Genomic DNA, 15011 nt, shown 5'->3' with positions numbered 1-15011 from the left:
GGGTAGGGACATCCCCAGGGATCCCCTATAGCAGGGAGGCATAGGTGAGATCGGGGTTAAATGTGACACTGGTCAGGTGCAACAGGTAGGCCAACATTATATTCACAGTACATTATCCTTGTCTGTGTGCCAGTGGAATGTTTTTTGGGGACATTCAAGTCATCAAAGGTTGCTAGCAACAAGATAGCCTAATGTTTAGAGTTTGTGATCTAGCTGATGATTAGCCCATTGGGGTAAATGCAAATGGGAAACCATCAGACTATTTATTTATAGCCACTATGCTGCATCAGTACAACAGGTGATCATGCTTATTGCTGAATAGCACACCTGCCTGATGGTATGGACCAATATGTTATTGTGCTAATTTCTGGAGGGGGAAATTATTTTATTTTAATTCATTTTGGAGTAGAATGGTCCTTTTAGAAAGTCACCAGAATTGACCTTTTCACAGTCATTCTCCTCCCAAAACGTTAAAGTCCCTCCACGACCTGGAGACCTAGTATGCTGTGATACAGTGTGTCAGTTTATTAGGTACACCCATTTAGTACCGGGTCCCCATTTGCCTCCAGAACAGACTGAATTCTCCGGGGCGTGGATTCTACAAGTCAGAAATGTTCCACAGGGATGTTGGTCCATGCTGACACGATGGCATCACACAGTTTCTGCAGAATGGATGCCGGTACATCACCGTCACCAGCCTGTACCGTACCAGGCAGGATGGGTCCATGGACTCACGCTGCTTACGCCTAATCCTAACTCTGCCATCAGCATGACGCAACAGGAACTGCGATTTGTCGAACCAGGCGATGAGGAGTGGAACCCGATGTGGTCGTCTGCTACAAAAGCCCATCTGTGGCAAGGATCGATGAGATAATGTTCTGCATACTACTGTTGTACTGCGTTGTTATTCATCTGTTTGTTGCTCGCCTGTTAGCTTGCACGATTCCTGCCATGCTCCTTCGACCTCTCATCAGTATATACTCAGTTTATTAGGTACACCCATTTAGTACCGGGTCGGATCCCTCTTTGCCTCCAGAACAGCCTGAATTCTCCGGGACATGGATTCTACAAGTCGGAAATGTTCCACTGGGATGTTGGTCCTTGCTGACGCGATGGCATCACGCAGTTTCTGCGGCTAAGAAAGGAACGATTGGAAAATAATTTTGGTTCCAACCACTGCTTTAGAGTGCAATAAAAATAGCATACAAGCAGTTTTACTATGACTTCTGCAGTGCATGGCCAGATTAATCAAAATATGAATTCAGAGGGCAGAAATTATTAAATATTAAGGCATTAGACCTCTCACTAAAGGCATCAGTCATATAAAAGTTATACTTAAATCCAAAATGGTTTTCTAGTAAATTAGTAAGAATGTCTCACCGCATGTTCAAGAATGGCCTTTTTCCCTTTATTCAGATTACAACCGCTCACTTTTGGTTATTTGAAAACGAAATAATCTCCAAAATATCGTATTTTTAAACAAGCCATAGAAGTTGGTTGCAATTTATTCCACCTGAAAAGACAAAACAAATAATACAACAAATATTGTGGTTAAACTCAAATATATTTTACTAATTGATAATAAAGGTATAATCTTGGATTAGCTAACACAACGTGCCATTGGAACACAGGAGTGATGGTTGCTGATAATGGGCCGTTGTACGCCTATGTAAATATTCCATTAAAAATCAGCTGTTTCCAGGTACATTAGTCATTTACAACAATAACAATGTCTGCACTGTAATTCTGATCAATTTGATGTTATTTTAATGGACAAAAAATGTGCTTCAAAAACAAGGACATTTCTAAGTGACCCCAAACTTTTGAACGGTAGTGTATATATGTATATATATGTGTGGTGTGTATGTACATATGTACATAGATATCTATATATATATTTACCCCCAAAATATATGGGGGTTTGGAAATGATGCAGACAATTACATTGACGGAAGCAACAATCTATCCGCAATATTAAAGCTGATCCACCCCCTAAAAAAAAGATTAAAAAAGAAAGTCTAGAGCCCTGGAGGGGAAAACAACATTTTAAAGGCCTCCCAACTTGTCGTCAGAGAGCTAATTCCATGCAATTCTACACATTTGTCCGTGTGGCAGAGAGAATGCTGCAGTGTAAAGCATAAAGTACAGTGCATTTATGTTCAAAACAACATTCTTAGGTAATACAAGGATTTTGTTGATTATTTGCGTCAGAGGCGGCTGGTGGGAGGAGCTATAGGAGGATGGGCTCATTGTAATGGCTGGAATGAAATTCATGGAACGGAGTCAAACATGTGGTTTCCATTCCAGCCATGACAGTGAGCCCATCCTCCTATAGCTCCTCCCCCCAGCAACCTCTGCTAAATGTGGCTGCCAATATCTGTGTAAACCAGGCCCATGCTGTGCATCTATGGGTAAAGATTTCATTTGGATGAATAATATTACTATGTGTTGTACCCTCTAAACTTTTTCCAATGATCCCTTGCCCAAAATTCGTTTATAGCCATATTCATAAAAATGTTGAAATAGGAACGTTTTATACACACTAAGTGTACAAAACATTAGGAACACCAGCTCTTTCCATAACATAGACTGACCAGGTGAATCCAGGTGAAAGCCTTGATCCCTTATTGATGTCACTTTTTAACCTGTGTCCTCCCCAATCATCCACAGCGATTGAAGTGGATTTGAAGAGGATGTTTAAGGCTTTTCTTTCGCCTTTTAGTTTATTAGGTACCGTTCACGAAAATGGTTTGCTCGTACAGACAGTGAGTCACTTGGCCTTGGCTTGCCCGACAGGCTGCTTTACTGTATATGATACAGTATTTTGCGATCAGGCAGCGGACCCCTTGTAGTACCTCCGCTGACCCCCAGGCGTCCGCGGACCCTATTTAAGAACCACTGGGCTAGGCTACTTTGGATATTGAGGCTCGGATTTAAGTAGGTATATTATTGGTGGATTTGAAGTGTTTATGCGTATTGATAGTCTATCCCTGAAAAGTATGCTTAGGTTGATTCAACCTATGGGCTTTTTTTTAACAGAAGAGCTAAAAATCAATCGTTTTCCATGAATTGACATGACCAAAGTTTCGTTTCTAGACCTACTGTGGGCTACGTAACGCTAGATGGCGATAGTGCTCTATCTAGTGAGGCGCTCGCTCCTAAAGTCATGACACAATTGTATCACGTCTCGCACATTAGCCTCATTGAACGTGAAATACTTTTTTGTTGATGAATCAGCTGCCTGACATTTGCTCGTACTCCCGTCCGTATTCATTTTGGTTGTTAATTATCAATACATAGCATAAGTCAAGTTATAAATTGATCATTGCAACCAATAGTCCTATTGATAAAAATTCGCCTATTTGCATGTAGCAACACTTGTATATTGGTGTGAGCGTTCGAGAGGAATCAATGCCTGCGTTTTTTGTTGGCTATTATGCAGATAGTAGATGTAGGCTCATTGGTGTCGTCAGATGTCTTGTTTACAGACGTTGATTTCAATCATAACTGATTCATTTAATGGGACTCTTCTGGGCAGATGCATCAGAATGTGACTGCTTAAATGTTGTATTCCAAACAGTTTCTGTGTCATTTATGCTACAGATAAATGGTGTCGATGCTGATAAAGGGAGAAGGGGGTATGCGGAGAGAGGGTGAGAGAGAAAGAGAGAGAGAGAGAGAGAGAGTTGGGAGACCAATCGCTGCCGGTGGGTGTTTTTTTGTGATTCATTTGGCGGAGACGCGCGCTCGCTGCTTGGCTGGATGGCTGCATGCGCTGTCCCTTTCAGCACCGAAAACCAGAGGCGCGTGCATCTGTGAGTGGGATGCGAAGGCGCGAGGAACCCTCAATCAAGTCACGGAAAAGCAGGTAGGCATTTTTTTAAATTACATATTTCGTTTCATAAATTTCGTATGTCTGAGAAGGTCCCATCAAATATCCTTCTTCCAGATTTCCCCTATCTTCCTCTGTCTGAAGAATCCATCGCTCTTTATCCATCTGCATTTTTTTTCTCCCTCATTGTTAAATTAATTACCCTCGATGGTTCTGCAAATTATCCCTTAAATAACTATTTATCCTTTCATTATCGATATGTATAGTTGATGTTGACAGTCCACGGTATCATTAATCAGTCGTGACCTGTAGCTAAATGAGATAGTTCAGGGTTGGGAAAGGAAACTGCTGAGCTCCGCAATGAAGTTCCGATATTGACCCAAAGGAATGGCGCGCTCTGCTCTGTTCCGCGCGCCAAGAAACAGCATCCCCTCTGATGGCATTTAGGAATGATCCATACACCTGGTCTTATCTGTAGCCCAAACGTCGTATTTTGTGATATAATTAATTATAATTAATATTGGACAATTAGATTAAAATAATTGGGATATGAATAGTGTGATTTTCAGAGCTCACTGAAAAAGGACGCATTATTTCACACACATGAACGACGCTGTTTCAATCTAAAAACGCAAAATGTTATATTGAACTTGAATTAAAAACATTATGGCTTGATAATGTTTTTTTATCTAATTATATGTATGCTACCATGAAGACATCATTAGGTCGTTATTTCTCTTTGGAGCACAAACAAGATTTGTATTCCATAGCTGCCTGCTTCATGCCACTGCTTTAATCAGTCGTGTGTAACAGAGGGTGGCGGTGGTGTTTCCCAAATTGAACCCTATCTATCCCCGCAACAAATCATACTAACACACCACTTCCACCACGTCTTCTGTAAGGAGTTCCGTTGCTTCTCTCATCTGCAAGAACGGGTCAAGGGAATTGGAGAATCACAAGTCAATTTAGGGGGGGAACCATTGGAGGGATTTGGGATGTGTTTGATTCGTTCCCGTTTGTTGGTGTCTTTACCTTCCTGTGATCTGAATGCAAAAAAACAGATGTCATATTCAACGGGTGCGGTGAGAGGTGGGAAACGAATGGGGAGGAGGAGGAGGAGGAAGAGGGAGAGGAACGGGCGGGGAGAGGGGAGAGAGAAACGAGCAGAGGGAGGGGGAGAAAATAGCAGAGGGGGAGAGAGAGAGAGAGAGAGAGGCGAAAAAGCGAGAAAAGCCATCACTTTGTGGAAAGAGCAGTGTGCTTCCCAGAGAACGTCTCTGTACACGAGGAGACCTAATATAATGACCGGTAGAGCGGACGGTGCAGCCTGACACCTAGTGATTGGTGTAAATTAAAAAGTGAAATGTGCCAGTCTCTGCCTCGCAGGGTAATACTCCCTTCATCTTACTGCCAACAATAACGACCACACTGCTGGAATTTCTACCGTCCTATCAATTCTCTCTTATTAGTGAGTCACACGTTCCAACCCGAGCAGGATCGAACGTGATAACGTTTTATTGCAGAAGTGAAATAAAATGGTGTAAAAGAAAACAATACGTTGAAAGATCCATTCTTACACTGTAAAACCCAAGCCATTATTAACTCAAATACTTCTAGTAAGTTGAACTCAAAGTCAATGAAAAGTCATTATTGCTTAAAATGTGTATGTGGTATTGACTCAAAACTAAATGAGAAATCACATCAACTCAATTTCTTTTTAAAGTTATAAATAACAACAAAATAACTTTTTCCCAGCATGCTCTACTGCAGGTCAAGTTTTTAAAATTGTTTTTAATATCTGTGTTTTTGCATGTAGGTTGAGGGATGGATTGATAGATAAATATTATGTGAAATAAAGACAAATAACGTATTTTTTTCTAAACTATTCTATAATATTTTTTGCACCCCTTAATGAAATAGTTGTTACAGTTGAAATGGGTTAGATAGTCTCCTCAGAATTTTCCTGATCCTTGCAGTCATTGTGAATGCAGAGTGTTGGTGACTAAGAATTCCAACTGTTGAATAGCCTATCTCTGTCTGGTTTCCAATAGGAATTACGCCTCACTTTGCAAGCCAGCGTAATGTGACTAGCAGTTAGGGTTGCAAAGTTCTTGTGAATATCCCAGGATTTCCAGAAATTGTGGTTGGAAGATTCCTGGAAATCCTTCAACCAGGATTTTTTAGAAAATCTGGTAAAGTAACTAATTTTGTTCAACCTCAAAATAAGGCCTTATGTATTGTCATAAAGAGTTTAATTATAATAACATTTGCCTAGGAACTCACCTGGTGAAGGCCACAGGACTGAAATTGAATGAATTCAACAACCATGTCTCTGTCACTAACAATACAGTCATGGGTGGTAACTACAATTCACTTGAAAAGGCAAGGCACACTGGGAAATTATGGTGGATGCGTGGCTTACTCAAAATGTTCAAGCTGATACAACTCAAATCTGGAACCCCTACAGGCTCACAGTGACTATAGTTTTGAGTAAAGACTACACAATTACTGTACTCAAATATATTAAGTGAAATGGATTTCCTCAAAGGTTTTGCGTAAAGACAGCACATTGGGGTTTACAGTGTACGCATGAATACAGCCTGAATAGCCAATTAGCAATATAACCAAACCATAAAGGTATACTGTTTTATATTCAAATGCGTGTGCCTTACCCAAGTGCATTATATATATTTTTTATTGTTAAAGTGCTTGGTAAAGTGCTATAGTAATGTTATCCTTTCAAGGTAAATGATTCATGTATTTCCTTAGAGTATAGTTAGCAACCATAGGGACTATACACTGAGTGTACAAAACATTATGAACACCTGCTCTTTCAATGACAGACTGACCAAGTGAATCGAGGTGAAAGCTAGGATCCCTTGTTGATGTCACTTGTTAAATCCACTTCAATCAGTGTAAATGAAGGGAAGAAGACAGGTTAAAGAAGGATTTGTAGGCCTTGAGACACTTGAGACACCTGAGCCATGGATTGTGTGTGGGTGCCATTCAGAGTGTGAATGGACAAGACAATATATTTAAGTACCTTTGAACGGGGTATGGTAGTAGGTGCCAGGCGCACTGGGTTTGGTTAAGAACTGCAACGCTGCTGGGTTTTTCACGCTCAACAGTTTCCCGTGTGTTTCAAGAACGGTCCACCACTCAAAGGACATCCAGCCAACTTGACACAACTGTGGGAGGTATTGGAGTCAACATGGGCCAGCATCACTGTGGAACGCGTTCAACATCTTTTAGAGGCCATGCCCCGACGAATTGAGTCTGTTCTGAGGGCAAAAAGACTGTTCTGAGGGCAACTCAATATTAGGAATGTGTTCTTACTGTTTTGCACACTCAGTGTATATGAAAGTGCTGGATCTGTGGAAAGGTGATATTGATATGTGTGGAAATATGGGTACATGGAGAGGGAGGGAGGGAGAAATATTGCCACGATGTCCCGAATATACATTAGGCTATTTATATGCAATGATGCAGCAGTTCCCTAGCGTCTCAGCATCCCAGAAATGCGCAGCCGGTTCAGCCCACACAAGCATACTGCGCAGCATCTGTGCCTTTTGGAACGCACACGGGCGCTCGCAAAAGTGGTCATGTCACGCAGGAGGAATTTAGACTTATTTAGCCAATACTGCCATATGTACAGTATCGCTACGAATGTGAAACTCATTGATATTTCCACATTGTGATGTTATTTATATGCTCTTCTATCCAACTCAGAAGAATATCCACACAGTTGACTATTTTGGGGAAGCGGGTGTGGTCAAACCATAAGCGATCAAACACACTATTAGGAAGGCCCTCTTCGTCTCTCTCAGTGATTGTCTTTTCCTCCATGCCTTTGTTTTGTCTGAGGAATATTGAGTGATGATATGATAGGAATGATTCAAAAGGCACTCGCACATCTGAGCAATCTTTTTGCAGGTGCATGGCAACAGTTGAACAAGATGAAGGAAAAATGGAAACCGCACTCTGCTCTTGATAGTATCACTGATATTTAATAAGCTTACGTATCGGCCTCGCGGCCTTCGTCAGAGCTCTGACGAAGGCCGTGAGGCCGATACGTAAGCTTATTAAATATCAGTGATACTATCAAGAGCAGTGTGCGGTTTCCTTTTGCCTTATGGATATGAATGATAAAAGTTAATTAGTGGGCTACAGATAAACTAGGCCGACCAGTGGATATGATATTTTGAGGTACTGAGGGCACCCAGTTGCCTAATCTGATTGGCCAGCCATGACATCACTTCCATTCGTGAAGGACATTCAAAGCGGGAATGAGACCAGCAAGAAAACAAAGAGAGTTAAACCAAACCTGCTCCACGAAAGCCTTGCCTCTTCTCACTGACTCACATACTAGGATGGCTTGCTGCATCATCACTGTACTGTTTCTGATGATAATGATTAGGTAGCTGAGGTGACACCTTCCAGGTGTTGATTCCCATGCATCTGTCAGTCAAACAGGTGTAGAACCAGTAGATGTTCACTGAATGACTGAATGATTACACACTGAGTAACCTTCACTCTGTCCACGTGAATAATGCATTCGGGAGCGTTGTTGATGTGTTTGACAGGCTTGGCACTTTGTGTTTGACAGGCTTGGCACTGGCGGATAGGATGGACTTGTCAGTGGGATAGGATTGGTGGTTGTGTGTGTGTGTGTGTGTGTGTGTGTGTGTGTGTGTGTGTGTGTGTGTGTGTGTGTGTGTGTGTGTGTGTGTGTGTGTGTGTGTGTGTGTGTGTGTGTGTGTGTGTGTGTGAGGGGGGAGGGGGCTGTACTGTGTGTGTGGCAAATGCTCATCTCTCTTGCTCTTGAATCTGGAAGACAGGTGTTGCAGCATGAACAGTGATTTGTGAATGCCAGTGTGTGTGGGTGTGTGTGTGTGAGGGAGGGAGGGAGAGACTGTGTGTGCTACCCAGTAGATGGCTGATTGAGGCACTGACTGCTTTGTGTTCTCTGTGTGTGTATCTTGCAGGGTCTGCTGAAGATGTGAGTTCAGGATTATCATCACTTGCAGCTGCACTCACCTCCTCTACTAGTCTCTCTCTCTCTCTCTGTCTCTCTCTCTCTCTGTCTGTCTCTCTCTCTCTCTCTCTCTCTCTCTCGCTCTCTCCTCTACTGGGACATGCATGCCTCATGGGCCCGGGACATCTTAGAGCGGCCTGCTAACTCCTTCCCGAACTCCTCCCCCGGGGGACTGACGCCCTTTCACCTATGATCCCGCCCACACTCTCCACAGTAACTTCTCAGTAACTCCTCCCACAACCGCCATCCAACTGTTACCATGGCGTTGTCGGAACCCCAACGCCTCCCTTCCCTCCTCGCCGCAGGCCACTTCCTTTTCCACTTCCTTACCTCATGTTCCTGGCTCCTCCCCCTGGCCTCCCCTCAGCGAATCACGGACCCCGCCATCGGCACTGCACCCAATCAGGAGTACGCCCACTCCATCCGATTGGAAGGCGACATCATCCTGGGCGGCCTGTTCCCGGTGCACTCCCGGGGGGGCGGCGGCGTGCCCTGCGGGGAACTAAAGAAGGAGAAAGGGATCCACCGTCTTGAGGCCATGATGTTTGCCATCGACCTGATCAACAAGGACACGGAGCTGCTCCCCAACATCACCCTGGGGGCCCGGATCCTGGACACCTGCTCCAGAGACACATATGCCCTGGAGCAGTCGCTGACCTTTGTCCAAGCCCTCATCGAGAAGGACGGCTCGGACGTACGCTGTGCCAACGGCGACCTGCCCATCTTCGCCAAGCCTGATAAGATCGTGGGGGTGATCGGGGCGGCAGCCAGCTCCGTGTCCATAATGGTTGCCAATATACTGAGGCTGTTCAAGGTAAGGACACTGGAACGTCTCTGGGTTGGTTTCTGGTGGGTCTGGTTTAGTTTGACTTGAGTTTGGTTGGGTTAGTCAGGCTGGGTCTAGTTTAGTTTGACTTGAGTTTGGTTGAGTTAGTCAGGCTGGGTCTGGGTTAGATTGTCTTGAGTTTGGTTGGGTTAGTCAGGCCGGGTCTGGGTTAGATTGACTTGAGTTTGGTTGGGTTAGTCAGGCTGGGTCTGGTTTAGTTTGACTTGAGTTTGGTTGAGTTAGTCAGGCTGGGTCTGGGTTAGATTGACTTGAGTTTGGTTGGGTTAGTCAGGCTGGGTCTGGTTTAGTTTGGTTGGGTTAGTCAGGCTGGGTCTGGGTTAGATCGACTTGAGTTTGGTTGGGTTAGTCAGGCTGGGTCTGGTTTAGTTTGACTTGAGTTTGGTTGGGTTAGTCAGGTTTGGTTGGGTTAGTCAGGCTGGGTCTGGTTAAGTTTGACTTGAGTTAGTCAGGCTGGGTCTGGGTTAGATTGACTTGAATTTGGTTGAGTTAGTCAGGCTGGGTCTGGTTAAGTGTGACTTGAGTTTGGTTGGGTTAGTCAGGCTGGGTCTGGGTTAGATTTACTTGAGTTTGGTTGAGTTAGTCAGGCTGGGTCTGGTTTAGATTGACTTGAGTTTGGTTGGGTTAGTCAGGCTGGGTCTGGGTTATATTGACTTGAGTTTAGTTGGGTTAGTCAGGCTGGGTCTGGGTTATATTGACTTGAGTTTGGTTGGGTTAGTCAGGCTGGGTCTGGGTTAGATTGACTTGAGTTTGGTTGGGTTAGTCAGGCTGGGTCTTTTTATTTTATACCCGTTATTTTACCAGGTAAGTTGACTGAGAACACGTTCTCATTTGCAGCAACGACCTGGGGAATAGTTACAGGGGAGAAATGAGCCAATTATAAACTGGGGATTATTAGGTGACCAAGATGGTTTGAGGGCCAGATTGGGAATTTAGCCAGGACACCGGGGTTAACACCCCTACTCTTACGATAAGTGCCATGGGATCTTTAATGACCTCGGAGAGTCAGGACACCCGTTTAACGTCCCATCCAAAAGACGGCACCCTACACAGGGCAGTGTCCCCAATCACTGCCCTGGGGCATTGGGATATTTTTTAGACCAGAGGAAAGAGTGCCTCCTACTGGCCCTCCAACACCACTTCCAGCAGCATCTGGTCTCCCATCCAGGGACTGACCAGGACCGACCCTGCTTAGCTTCAGAAGCAAGCCAACAGTGGTATGCAGGGTGGTATGCTGCTGGCTGTCTGGTTAAGTTTGACTTGAGTTTGGTTGGGTTAGTCAGGCTGGGTCTGAGTTAGATTGACTTGAGTTTGGTTGGGTTAGTCAGGCTGGGTCTGGTTTAGATTGACTTGAGTTTGGTTGGGTTAGTCAGGCTGGGTCTGGGTTAGATTGACTTGAGTTTGGTTGGGTTAGTCAGGCTGGGTCTGGTTAAGTTTGACTTGAGTTTGGTTGAGTTAGTCAGGCTGGGTCTGGGTTAGATTGACTTGAGTTTGGTTGGGTTAGTCAGGCTGGGTCTGGGTTAGATTGACTTGAGTTTGGTTGAGTTAGTCAGGCTGGGTCTGGTTTAGATTGACTTGAGTTTGGTTGGGTTAGTCAGGCTGGGTCTGGTTTAGATTGACTTGAGGTTGGTTGGGTTAGTCAGGCTGGGTTTGGTTTAGATTGACTTGAGTTTGGTTGGGTTAGTCAGGCTGGGTCTGGTTTAGATTGACTTGAGGTTGGTTGGGTTAGTCAGGCTGGGTCTGGTTTAAGAACCCTGGTAGTTTCAGTGTTGGTGATGTCATGGTTTGTGTTTACATTGATGTCGGAGCCATACCGTGGATATTTGTGTTGTGTTTTTGCGGATACTATTGCACTGTGTGTGTAGGTGTTGAACACCAGCCACTGTGTGTTGGATGTAGGGGGTCTCTTTACAGTAAATGGATTATATTGCTGGCTGCCAGGGCCTGGGCTTCATCATGTCTATCTCCCTTCCTCCTCCTCCTTTTATCCTCTCCTCCTCAGATGGATGCTCATTGTTCCAGCAGGATATTACCCTGACCTGTGTGTGTGTGTGTGTGTCTGTCAGTCAGAGCCATTATTGTGTTCTCAGCCTGGCTTCTGACATTGATTCTCTGGTATTACACACGGAGACGCCACTTCAGCCAGCCGTGCTCTCTCACTACTGCAGGCAGATAAAGTTAAATTGTGACAACCAATTAAAATGCAATCAATCTAATTGAAGAATACTCCACTTCACTCTGCCCCCAGCCCAGGAGACTGTGTGTGTGTGTGTGTATGAGGTTTTGGTCATGGGAGTTTGATGATAAAATTGGATCTATGCTAGACTGGTCTAGAATGGGCTTTCTAGAACATGGAGAAACAATGAAATCAATTACTGTCTAGGGTACAAAAGCCAATTAATGGTCGAGTGGTTGGAACAGAGGAGTGTATGTATACGAGCACAAGAGTGTCTGCGTTGCCGCCATCATTAGTTGAACAAGTTTGATCGATGTGAGCACAATGTGGAAATATGTGCCTCCTAATGATCCATGTGACATTCTCAGCAATACACCTTTATCTTCTCTCTCTCTCTCTCTCTCTCTCTCTCTCTCTCTCTCTCTCTCTCTCTCTCTCTCTCTCTCTCTCTCTCTCTCTCTCTCTCTCTCTCTCTCTTCTAGCGCTCTCTCGCTCTCTCTCTCTCGCTCTCTCTCTCTCTCTCTCTCTCTCTCTCTCTCTCTCTCTCTCTCTCTCTCTCTCTCTCTCTCTCTCTCTCTCTCTCTCTCTCTCTCTCATATTTATCCTTTTTCTCACCATATCACTGCCCTGGTTCTGTGTGAGTGGCAGTGCTGTAGTCTAACTCTGTGCATAATAATATTAAACATGATTTAGGGAGGAATCTGTCATGGAAACGGCACACACAGGGACTTGTGTTTGGGTGGCTGCGCACAGCTCTCATTTTTCTAATAGGATTTAGAGCAGGGGATTGGTAGGCTTGTGTGTGTGTCTGTCTGTGTGTTTGCATTGTAGCATTTGTGTGTGTGTATGTGTGTGTGTGTGTGTGTGTGTGTGTGTGTGTGTGTATGTATACACTGAGTGTACAAAACATTAAGAACACCATCATAATATTGGGTTGCACCCCCCCCCCCCGACCCCACAGGGATGCTGGTCCATTTTGACTCCAATGTTTCCCACGTTTGTGTCAAGTTGGCTGGATGTCCTTTGGGTGGTGGACCATTCTTGATACATACGGGAAACTGTTGAGCATGAAAACCCCAGCAGCATTGCAGTCCTTGACGCAAACCGGTGCGTCTGGCACCTACTACCATAACCCCTTCAAAGGCACTTAGATCACCCTTTGAATGGCACACGTACACAATCCATCATCGACTCTGGTTGAAGTGGATTTAACAAGTGACGTCAATAAGGGATCATAGCTTTCACCTGGATTCCCCTGGTCAGTCTATGTCATGGAAAGACCAGATGTTGTTAATGTTTTGAACACTTAATGTATGTGTGTATGTGTTTGTGTGTCTCTCTCTGTGTGTGTGTGTGTGTGTGTGTGTGTGTGTGTGTGTGTGTGTGTGTGTGTGTGTGTGTGTGTGTGTGTGTGTGTGTGTGTGTGTGTGTGTGTGTGTGTGTGTGTGTGTGTGTGTGTGTGTGTGTGTGTGTGGAAGGATGGATTGTGCTCCGTATCACAATACTATGTAGATGCTTTATCTGCTGCTTCATGTCTCATGAATGATGCAGTGTGTGTTGCCGTCTGGAAATAGCATGTTGGAGAAGATGTCATACTGGGTGGCATGGGCCAGCTAATCTCCCCACTGGAGCCCCCAGACTCCCTTAGCAGCACAGAGGAGAACCCAGATGCATTGAGCAGCATGGTAAACCCAAATGGGGAAGCCCAGTGATGGTGGAAACTGTGAGGAATTAGATCCAAGATGGAGGTTGGATGGATGGAGGTTCCTGCACCGGATATTTCAAACACAACATACTCTCCTACTCAGCCCGGAGTTCTTCACATCCTAACAGCAACCAGGAGATCTTATTAGAGAGGAGAGACCTACTGCTTCCCAAATGGCACCCTATTCCCTATGTAGTACACTACTTTTGACCGGGGCCCATAGGGCTCTGGTTGAAAGTAGTGGACTGCTTAGGGAATAGATGGGACACAGACATAGACTCTCTCTGCCTGTCTCAAATAAGAGGAGAACCTAGATGCACCTAGCAGACACTACCAACATGGTGGTGGTGGAAACTGGGAGAAATGAGATGGAGGATGGATGTATGGACGTTCCAGCCCTGGATACCCCAACCAGACCCAACAGTTTCCCTCCAGTAACCCTTGCTGCTCCATGTTTCACCCCCTATCTCTCTACAGAGCAGGGCTGGTAGTGGACACAGACTGTGGGTATCTCCTCCCTTCGTTGCCCCCTGTAAGGCAGGTTAACCAGGCCTACACCTGTCCCGCCTGCCTGCCTGGTTGGGTATTGATTGAGAAGCTCCAGAGGGGCCAGGTTGGTAATTATACTGTTGATTATTAGATCTATGGGACTCTGGATCACTGTGTAGACAGGTTCGGGGTCCATTCTATTTCATCCATTTAAACTGAAGAAAAGGTCAGATAGAAAGGGAACGTTAGTGATGTCTTTTCCCATAATTTCCCGTGCATATTCAAAATGCATTTGTGTTTGGGGAGGAATAAGGGGTGTCTGTGTGTGCATGCATGCGTTGGCGCGCGAGTGCATGTGTGTGTGAAGGTTTCATAGATAACGCGACACTCCTACAATGCAGCTTCTGGAGCAGTATTATCTGCTGCGATATATGATATTACCCAGAGTCTCTGTGTTACTGTGTTACTATCGTCTGATAGGATGAGGAGAAGATCGTTTCTCTGTTGCCTGAGCTGGATTTCCTAGTCTGTCCATGAATCTCTCTGCTCCCAACTGGCCAAGAGGTAAGAGGATTGAGGGGGTGTAAGGGAATGATTATTTCAGAGTCTTGCTGAGAATCAAATTGGCGAGAGCAAATATTTTGAGGCCCCCCGGGAACATCATGCACTCTGTAGTTGAACTAAGAACACGTTGATAAAAGAGGATCATTTCAAAGACTGCTCAGTGAATTATTAACAAGATTGTGTTGCTCCATAACACTCCGAAGACAACAATTAGACTGGAATGGAATTAACAAATACACGCTCATGAGTCATACACGGCACATAGAAGTCATCGTGATGATTTCGCCCTCTGCATTGAAGAGTTTAAAAGACAGAGTTACAGACGACCAGGAGGCCAGAAGGCAAGACTTCTGAGGATGTGACTGG

General features: G+C 44.7%; 1 protein-coding gene across 3 annotated transcripts in view; it reads left to right on the top strand.

The window, feature by feature from the left end:
- The first annotated feature begins 3701 nt into the window (after positions 1–3701).
- Positions 3702–15011, top strand: part of LOC139534227 (metabotropic glutamate receptor 8-like) — a 245152-nt gene continuing 233842 nt past the window's right edge. The window contains exons 1-2 of one of the 3 annotated variants that reach the window (XM_071333170.1): positions 3702–3868; positions 8818–9681. In XM_071333170.1, the coding sequence (XP_071189271.1) occupies positions 9127–9681 (555 nt within the window). In that variant the 5' untranslated portion in view covers positions 3702–3868; positions 8818–9126. The remainder of the gene's footprint in view (positions 3869–8817; positions 9682–15011) is intronic. The other 2 variants (XM_071333169.1, XM_071333171.1) reach the window with 2 other exon arrangements.

The sequence above is a fragment of the Salvelinus alpinus genome, chromosome 11, assembly GCF_045679555.1.
Source record: "Salvelinus alpinus chromosome 11, SLU_Salpinus.1, whole genome shotgun sequence".
NCBI lineage: Eukaryota > Metazoa > Chordata > Actinopteri > Salmoniformes > Salmonidae > Salvelinus > Salvelinus alpinus.
The sequence above is the reverse complement of the archived record's forward strand: the minus strand, read 5'-3'. Positions and strand labels throughout refer to the sequence as shown.